Source organism: Micromesistius poutassou (genome assembly GCF_964030765.1).
Source record: "Micromesistius poutassou genome assembly, chromosome: 20".
Classification (NCBI taxonomy): Eukaryota; Metazoa; Chordata; class Actinopteri; order Gadiformes; family Gadidae; genus Micromesistius; species Micromesistius poutassou.
In genome coordinates this window covers 5824835-5834874 of record NC_140290.1, presented here as the reverse complement: position 1 = coordinate 5834874, position 10040 = coordinate 5824835, and the positions used below count along the sequence as shown (strand labels likewise).

The 10040-nt window shown below is 43.2% G+C and overlaps 1 protein-coding gene across 2 annotated transcripts in view; it reads left to right on the top strand.

Moving 5' to 3' along the window:
- LOC311365542 (oxysterol-binding protein-related protein 10-like) overlaps nucleotides 1-10040 on the top strand; it is a gene marked incomplete at its 5' end in the record, with an annotated part of 44986 nt that overhangs the window by 546 nt on the left and 34400 nt on the right. For both annotated transcript variants that reach the window (XM_084485105.1, XM_084485104.1), the window contains one exon: nucleotides 7504-7676. In XM_084485105.1, the coding sequence (XP_084341231.1) occupies nucleotides 7504-7676 (173 nt within the window). The remainder of the gene's footprint in view (nucleotides 1-7503; nucleotides 7677-10040) is intronic.

Sequence of the window (10040 nt, the reverse complement as noted above, 5' to 3'; positions counted from 1 at the left end):
ATATCTGAAGTAGAAAGTTTCTCGAGAATAAAATTCTCCAACCCGGCCATGGATTTTTATCTCTCTTTAATCGCTTTATTCTGATCCCCCCCCCCCCACACACACACACACACACACACACAGACACACCGTGGGAAAATGTATAACTGTTGCTCCAACTCATGCCACTAGAGGTTGCTAATGGAAAAACGTACATAGTGCAGGTTTAACATGAGATGTTTCTTATCTCCAATGTATTTGCTAATACCAGGCTAAAGGAACCTGAAGCTAAAGGAATTTCGATTTATTTGGAAACTGCCATGTCTGCTTTTTAGTGGAACTAGGTCTTTAAGAGTGCAGCCGGCACAGAAGGAAGAAGGACATAGGGTTGACTGTTTACAATGACTGATGTAAACACATGGATGACGTTTGTGGATATGATGTTCACTGAACAAGCCTACTAGCTATGAAACACGACTTGGCAAATTGATCGTCGAGTCTAGCCATCTATCCATATATGGATTTTTTTTGTTGGTACAACAACAAACAAAATCTTCCACGTGCCTCTTTAAGAAACCACTACCAACCAAGTACACTAAGTGACACATTTTGTCATGTGTTGTGTTTCACCAAGCTCAACCCAGTGGTTTTAACGGAACACAGAATCAATCACGGAATCAACAGAATCTAACATGACATAACACGTCATGTACTGGTTAGATCACCTTTTATACAAATAGCCAGCTGGAATAGCTGGAATAAACTCCCTGAGGATTTAAGACTTGCCCCAACTCTGACAGCTTTTAAAACAAGACTGAAGACTTTTATCTTTGCTTTAGCTTTCTGCTAAATCTTAAATCTACAATGCTTTTTTAACTTTGCCTTTATTTTCTATCTATTTTATTTTTCTAGAGATACATGATCTGATACCAGAGAGACTGGGTTAGAGTCCTAGAATCTGGGTTGGAGTTGGAGAGAAAGGACCAAGTTCCTTTAGGTCGGGTCAGAGTCCCGACGTGGGTAAGGACCAAGTTCCTTTAGGTCAGGTCGGAGTCCCGACGTGGGTATCAGAGACTGTTGACCTTAAATACATTGCACTTTCTAAAATGCTTTTTTAAGTTTGCCTTTATTTTCTATCTATTTTACTTTTTTTTACTTATCTATTATTTTCTTTTATTGTATGACAATGTTTATATGTGAAGCACTTTGAGTCTGCCTTGTGTATGAAAAGTGCTATATAAATGTGCTATATAAATAAAGTTGCCTTGCCTTGCCTTGCCTATACAGTTGTAAAAGTCAATGCATGCAAAAATGCATCCTTCAAATGATTGCTGTGAATGGATGGAAGAAGCCACCTCCTATATAATGTTGTAGATTGTATCATATTGCGCTAGCTGCTAGCTGTACTGCACTTTGTGTGCACATGCACAAACACACGGACGTACACACAGACAGACGTACACACACACTCAAGCCCTTGAGACTGTGTGTCTGCGATTTGGATGTTACTTCTCACATAATTAAAAGTGCAGTAGTGCTAAGGTCTTGGACGTGTCATCCAATTATCCAGTAAGTGTTGAAGCCTAGTCACATATTTGACTGTTGTGTGATAAAGAACTGTAGAAATTCTGCTATAATTACCTGACATGTCCATTTAGCCGGCCCACAGCCACCTGGAGTGGAATCAAGCTACTGCATAGAGTTCATCATTTATGGTTAATCTTTGCAACCACGATATTAATTGCAATATTTATTATATTGGTTATTGGTTTTCTTAAAATGTAACATCAACTAACCACCTTGTTGACTATAAGGCTGATCAGTATCACTATCGAACAATCTATTTGTCCTTCAAGGTTGATATTCCTGTCCACTTTCAATTAGCCCCTGCTTAGCAGCGACAGTCTAGCCTTACAGGACACATCCTTCTGCTTCAGTGACCTTGGCACAAGCCCAGGCTCAGATAGCCTACATTTGTGGTCAGATGCAAGCAGACTGCTAGAGTGTGCTCTGAATGTAACTACACCGACAATCTGGCCTCAGGACAAAAAGTCTCTGTTTTGTGCGACTTTACTAATACGACCGCTATAAACCTTCCTATGCTTACACCGACTATACTTTTACAGCCACAAGATACAAAAATTGACTGGTCATTTTAGATAGATTGTCCAAAACATATTTGGCTTTCTTCAAAGCTAACCCATTTTCCTGTTGCCTTTAACAAAATCAAAGCAGTGATGTTTCATGCATGTCGTTTTAGCTGCCGACTACAGCTGTGGTAACTATTCCAAGATGAAAGCACATCCTACCCCTGCTATTATTTTGCCATTTAAGCAGGACCTTAAAAGTCTGCCTTCAGATATGGTGATATTTATTTTTCCATTGTTAATGGTTGATTCCATCTGACTGAGGAGGAATGCATCTCAACTATGGATTGGCTGCTTTTCAGGGCAAGCGTGTGAGTTTTTGAAGTGCAGAAGAAACATTGAGTGAACAAGGGATTTAGTGTTACCAGCGTAGTCTTTAATGTGGTTTAAATAACAATGTACTCTTCCCTCAGGAGTGGGACTCTTGACTCTTCTGGTTTACCATGGAAACATCATGACTCGTTTAACAAAAATATGAGAAAGCTGATATATTTGAGCACAATTAATCAATAACAAGTAATATTAAGGTGTGTGTGGGTGAAGGGTGGACAACACAAAGTATCAAAAAGCTTTGCAAACAAAATCATTTCCAAAATGAATGCTTATCCCCAAGGCTAGTCAATTTCAAAAGTGTGTGCACCTCTCCAGTCCATGCACTTTGTCAACTCATGACATTTCTAACCCAAGTGACTTGGGTCTGAGTATGCCCTCCACCGTCTGGCATTTTAATATCTGTACTCAGGGCATTAAGCATTAAAAATCCTGGCTTCAGAAAAAGTCAAATATAATTGTTGTATGTTGTGGTTTTTCAGCTGTGCTATGATTGGTTATTGGTATTTTAACCTGTGGTTTAGTTTCATGTGTAGGGTTAAAAGGGCAGTGCTCCGTGTGTGTGTGTGTGTGTGTGTGTGTGTGTGGGTGGGGGAGTCTCTTTTTCTTGTCTGGCTGCTTGCGATGTGCGGTGGACTGGTGGTATAAGGTGCCGTCCTTTCAGTCCTTTAAAGGGCCCCTATTATACCACCAGGTGTGATTGTGATTGTCCATTACAAGCCGTTTGAAAGTCTGCCTTTTCCTATGCCTTAGTGACATCACATGTGGGCGTGTCCACCTATATGTATTCTGAATTGAGCAGTCTATTAGCCTCACCAGTGGACTGTAGAAATTGTTGCTTGTCTATCCCTCATACATCTAGGTGGACACTTGTGATGTGACACTTGACATTTTTGATGTCTAAGGCACAGGAAATGCTGAATTTTCAACGTGCCAAATTTTCAACGACTTGTAAGCTAAGCACAGTCACACCTGGTGGTTTAATAGAACACCAGGAAGAAGGAATAGTTTGAGAACCATGTGGAGGCAATCTCGGGAGAGACACAAATGAACTTAAGAGCTTCTTGCTGCTCACTCGAGGAATGTGTGTAAGGGAGTGTTTATTTACGCGAGACAGCATAGAGCATGCCAAGAGCTGACTACAGAGAGTAGCGATATGCCAGGAAGGAAGGGCACCGCCAAGGGTAGGGTTTTACATATTTACCCACCAGTCCGCCGTGTTTTTCATTCTGTGTTCCGTGTCCGACACCCTGAATTAAAAGTTTTGAGCTTACTTCCGCAGTCAGATTATCTTGTCCGAAAGTAGTATCCTTTCTTGAAAATAGGGCATATTATTGAAGTGACATATGCTGGCTGCTGTGTGATTGCAAATCTCTAGGACAACCAAAGTCACCGTTGGTTGACTGGTACTAAGTTGTACCGCCTCAAGGATTTCTGGCCTTACAATTGGGCAGATGCACCCGGAGAAGACTTTGACACACAAGCGAACACACACGCCATACTGGTGAGGTTGAGGCATTTATCATGCAACCTCGTCAGTACCGACATGTATCTTTTGTATTCAGCGTTTCAGTGCTATACCGGCAAAGTGTCTGTAAACAGGTGGAGCTGGTGGATGTATACAGGTGGAGCCGTCAACGATACTGCGCTATGATAACCGCCGCCGTCGCCAGCATTGGCTCTAGCCTCGGTATTGATGAAAGCATTGTATGTTTGGCTTGAAACTATCGACTATCGTTCAATACATGTGAATCCCTGACAATGCGAGTATCTGGGTGCTGAGCCTGAGCTGCAACACCAGCAGCTTCCTGTCTGAACTGTCGTTGGTCTGCTGCTTATCACGGTTACCATATCCTGTTTATACAGGGAACTCCGACACTTTGAGTCTGCAGATTGTTCCGTGGATATGATGTAGACTCTTGTATACTCTCTCTCTCTCTCTCTCTCTCTCTCTCTCTCTCTCTCTCTCTCTCTCTCTCTCTCTCTCTCTCTCTCTCTCTCTCTCTCTCTCTCTCTCTCTCTCTCTCTCTCTCTCTCTCTCTCTCTCTCTCTCTCAGCCCAGCCAGCCGTTCCTCTTTGGTATTTGGGATGTACGAATGTGTGGCTCTGCAGATGAGCCCAATTGAAAGGAATGGCATGGTGCTGTGCTCTAGTGATCAAAGATGGTGCTGTTGGAGGAGTGGTGGTGTGGTGCTGGTGGTGTTGGGGTTGTGGTGGAGGAGTGCACTTGAAGGGGTGGTTGCTTTTACACAGAAGATAAGGCGCCCATAGGGACTTGAGTGTTAGCTTATTTTGGAGAATGCATTTTAATTGCCAATGCCTTTTTCTTTTCATTTGAAAATGTTCATTAACACCTATGCTTATTGTGTGGAAACCATCGACTTTGTATTTTTACCATAAACATTTAATTGGAGGCCTTCAAATAAAAAAGTATTGTGTGTTATTTGTCTTTATGATACAAACTCAAATATTGCCTGCAATATGTATTACAGTGGAGGACCTGGGAGTGGAGGTGTCTTCCTCGGCTGTCACTCAAATTTCCTGTGAATACTATTTTTAACCCCCACCACTGGCAAGGCAACGACTTTACAACATAATCTGTGTTGTTGCATTTAGGAGATGGCTTTGTCTCTGTGTCTTTTTAAATGGGTTATATTCATGACGGAGGTGGTTTAATCAGGGATGTTGATGATGATGAAGAAACTATAATTGTTAAAACATGAGATTAGAACAAGTGAGAGGCAGTGGTGTAATTGACTGTGTCCTACTGCCTGTGTGCAGTCATGGGGGAATGGAAATGAGTTGTTATTGGTTTCAGACATGCATTCTACTAATGTGGAAAAGCAAATCTATTCAATCGTTTTATCGAGATTTTATGCACTTTATGTATTCTGTCTGATTTGACCTTTCTGAATGTTTTTTTTGTTGGCCTTGGAACATAATGCGATATTATTAAATCGACATTAATAATGATAAATATTAAATAATCTTAATTTCTATTAAGAATCTTCTTGATTAGCATTGTATTGGAACCGGTCCCAGAGAAATGACTAGATTATAAATGGATGAATGTGTATTTTAACCCTTGATAAATGTCACAGTTGAACTTTTGAACGTTCTTCTAAGAACCCGCCCCAGTCACGTGGTTTCCACGGCGAGCGCCGGCAGATCTGTTCACTTGGGTGAGCGTCTGGCCGTCCTGAAACACTAGGCCGCTTGTTAGAAGGTCAGCACACCACCAGCAGTACAGCATTAGACACCTGTGCTGCAGAGCACAAGAGAAAGACTACCTACAGCGGTCAGTCGTGACGCTATGATCCGTTTGCTGACTTGACAGGGCGGGAGGGAGGGAAAGTGTGTGTGTGTCCCAAAAGTTCCTATGCTGACGGTGTAAGAGAATATATAAAATCACCTTCTCTTACAATGGAGGGGGGTAGAGGTGGGGTGCAAGGTCGTTGTAGGGCAGGATCAATTTCTGAACAGCATTATTTGCCTGGGGGAAACCCAGGGGATTCACGTGAGATCCAGCACGCAGCCATATTTGTTAAGACCCACCTGTCTTTCTCTGTAGGAAATAACATGCTTGCGTTTATGTGCCCGACATTACTTCCCAGTATCTCTACATTAACTGCCAAGGCCTAGAATTGTTTTTATTGCTCCCTGTGTTACATTTTGTTGACGTTAAAATAATAATAATAGAAGACTGTTTTGCCATTAGTTTGAACCTCAGTTATATAGAAATAAACTAGGTACAACGTCTAACATTTCAGAACAGGAGAAAGGTGATACCCTTCAATGTAGTATGCCTCAAGCACATTCCTATTGTTTTGTGTGAAACTAAACCTGCAGAATAATCCAGGGGACTCGTTATGTCCAGGTCGTTTTGGCCTGGTTTACCAACCACACACTCTTTCTGAAATAGGCAGCAAAGTGATATCACCTGTGGACCCACAGCCACTTCCATTGCAGTGATCTGGGTCTCCCCAGAAACGGTTACAGTCTCCCCATGTTTGTGGGTTTGGTAACTTTTCACCAGGGTAAATGAATAAAAAGATGGAGTAGAAATAAATGGTGTCTGTGATCTCTTCAAATCAAAATCAATCACAACCGTATAAAAAAACATCAACATGCAGACTGGTTTTCATCTGTGCTAGAGCCAGCGGATACTCCAGCAGAGTTTATTGACTTATGTAAACCCCTGCTATGGTTTCATGTGAGGGCCGAGTCAATAGCATAGATCCCTGAAAAGCGCTGTGGTAGAGCGAGCATTGGTTCACAGGGCAGGCACAGAGGAAAATGAAAAGGATTGTAGGAGCATGTGATGATGGGACAAAGCAAAGAGGCTGCTCCCTCGGGCTACTGCTCCGGAAAGTCGGCTAATTCCAGATCACGTTACTGCTGCTGCTGTGGTGGCCGATGTATGGTCTTAAGTCGGGCTGCCTGCGTTCTTTTTTATTTTGTGGGGAGTTGTTTAGTTAGCTCGAGAAGCCGTGTTAAATAGAGGATTGAAGGGCCGGATTGACTATAAGTAGCCCATTACTATGAAGTGCAGTTTTGGCTATAAGTAGCATATGACAAGGCCTGTGTGCGCTTTTTCTTTGAATTTTTTATTTTGACTTGATTTTAAATGTCACTCTTCAATACAATAAAGTGGAAACTTTAAAATTTAATCTTGAATCTGGAGCTTATGGCTTGGCTGATCAAACTGCTAATGGCTACATCAGGGTTATGGGGCTGCGCTTGGTATAGTAAGCCTAATATCGGCCTATAGTCTCTCCTTTTCTCTATAGGCTACCACTCCTCCTTGCCCACCCACACACACACTTTCAATTAAGAGCAAAGGTAAGAGAAGAGAATAGTGAACACAGCATGACCATAAAACAAAACCATGAGATTATTAATGACCTCTCTTCTTCCCTTTTAACTCTCTACCTAACATCATTATTTTACTACCTCCTCCCCTTCCCCACTGCCCCCCTCTGTCTCCCATGATCTTTTCCTCCTCCCTCCTCCCTCATCCTCTCCCCTCTGTTCTCTCCCTCTGCAGGTACTTTGTTCTGGATCCGGAGTCGGGGCACTTGCAGTACTTTGTCAGCGAGCAGGGAAAGAGCCAGAAACCCAGGGGGTCCCTTCCCCTGATCGGGGCCTCGGTGACCACGAGCGACGAGGCCCCACACATGTTCGTGGTGAACTCCAACGGGGAGCTGTACAAACTCCGAGGTATGGACCCCAGCCGCGGCCCGCTTGTCAGACCCCCAGAGGATACACGCACTGCACTGCTTGTGAGGGACGAAGTGCCTGGGAATGGAGAGGGAGAGCGCAGCGGTGGTGCTGCGACAGAGCTGTGGTGCGATGCCTTAAGGAGACGTTCTGTGCGCTGTGTTTCAAATAACCTTTGAAGGATGAACCAGGATGGATGTTCAATGTTTGAGTTGCTGCAGGCCTCTTGGAACAGATGATGTAGGCTTCAAATAATTGAGTATTAAAAGTGTGTCCTACAGCTACTAGGCCTACTGCCTATGGTGCTACGTAGGCCTACTACTACCTGTTTGTTATACCATGTGTGACGGCAGTAGCTTCTTAATTGTTTAAAACGGCCTATTCTTACAGAAATGGATTGAATGCCATTGAGGAAGTGGGCCTAGTTCTCTTCAGTAGCCTTCCAGTGAGTGTTTTTTTATTCTCAAACATTTTTAGCGTTTCATTTTCCAGTTGCTGTTGAAAAGACTGATCCAGCTCCTCTATTTCTCTGTAGTTGCCAACAAGTGTGCTAGTCCGTCAATGCTATTCCATGTTTAATGTGAATGAGTGTGAAATGCTCATTGCCAGCTGTTTCTAGTGCTGTCAACCCTTAACATCCTTACTGTACTGACAGCAATATATTGTTTCTCTTTCTTCTGACAAATGTACTTATTGTAAGTCGCTTTGGATAAAAGCGACTGCTAAATGTAAATGTCAATGCCAGAGTGTAAACGTTAGTGGAATGGTCAATGCCAATGCAAGAGACTTCGCAACAGGATGTGACGATAGAAGACTTGTTTAATCACAACATCAACACTGTTCCACATACAGTCCGTTTGGTCACTGCTGGCCACACATGGCAGAGACAGACCATGTGATTAGTGATTAGAGCTACATGCTAAATACGATGTGCATGTGTGCTTAAGCGGTTTCCACCGAGGAGAGAGATTCCTTGTAACCGTCGCTCTACTTGAGCTGGGCCCGGAATGTCCCTCGACTCTCCCAGAGGGCCTTAATGGAATAACTTGGCCTATATTCCACAAATAACCCTATTCATTTGATCTATGCCTATTGAGTGGACACAATAATTCCACAGAGAGATGAAGATGACGATGATGACGATGATGAAGCTCACGTGCAGCTCTAGTTTCGCAAATGTTAACTACAGACTATTGACCCGGGCAGTGGCCAGACTGGGTTTAGTGTCAAACGTGAGTGGAAAATGGGTTGCGTCTCATCAGAGCGCCAGGACACCAGTGAGTCACAGGAAACCTCTAAGCTGATTTCAATTGCAGGATGGCAAAGCAAACATGCCAGCCGGTGTTTATTCAGTTCTATTTATTCACCCACAGAACTTGATGTAATATGGAGAGTGCACTATTGTTGTGAGGTATTGTTTGAGAGACATCCCCCCTAGAGGCTGTCTTGAAATGGCAGGAATCGGAACACTGGGATATAAATCCGTAATTGTAAATAGTGGTATTTGAGTTGTGAATTTCACCACTGCCACCAGGGGAGGAAGGGAGGGAGGGAGAGAGACAAAGAAAGGGGGGAGGCAACGAGAGGAGGAGCCGGAGAACCCCAGGGCATCATGCTAAAATCTGTCGCAATCCCTCTTATTTTTCATTCTTGCTTTCTCACTTTTGTATTTATACTCGGCTCTCCCCTGCCTTGTTCAACATCCTATTTCAGAGAGAGAGAGAGAGAGAGAGAGAGAGAGAGAGAGAGAGAGAGAGAGAGAGAGAGAGAGAGAGAGAGAGAGAGAGAGAGAGAGAGAGAGAGAGAGAGAGAGAGAGAGAGAGAGAGAGAGAGAGAGAGAGAGAGAGAGAGAGAGAGAGAGAGAGAGAGAGAGAGAGATAATGGATTAGTTAAATCCATTGGGTTTCATTCTGCAATACAGAGACTTTGAGGTCACATAGTGCGCTGCAGTGTAGGCACAGCAGAGTTTACAAGTGCAGCAGGCTTATAATTGCGTTTCAGCGCTGAAAGTGTACATTCAGCCGCACATCACTGGACGCCCGGGTGAGTCTGTAAGAAGGCAGCTGACAAAGGGTGGATTTTAAATGGGCGAATCCTAAGGCCTCACACACCCTCCCTCTGTTTTAACGTCTGAATAATGACCCTCCCGCCCTGCCTTTCGTATCAGTAATTGTTTTGATGAGCAAATCTGTCCATGCCTAATGAAGATTAACACGCATTTGCCTCATTTGTGATTTTACAATGCGACGCCACACAATTACGGTTTTACAATGAGCCACAGTGATTCCCATTTCCGCTGTGTAATTAGCACCATGACTAATGTATCATCATTTAATTCATAATCATTTATAATTTGCACGGGGT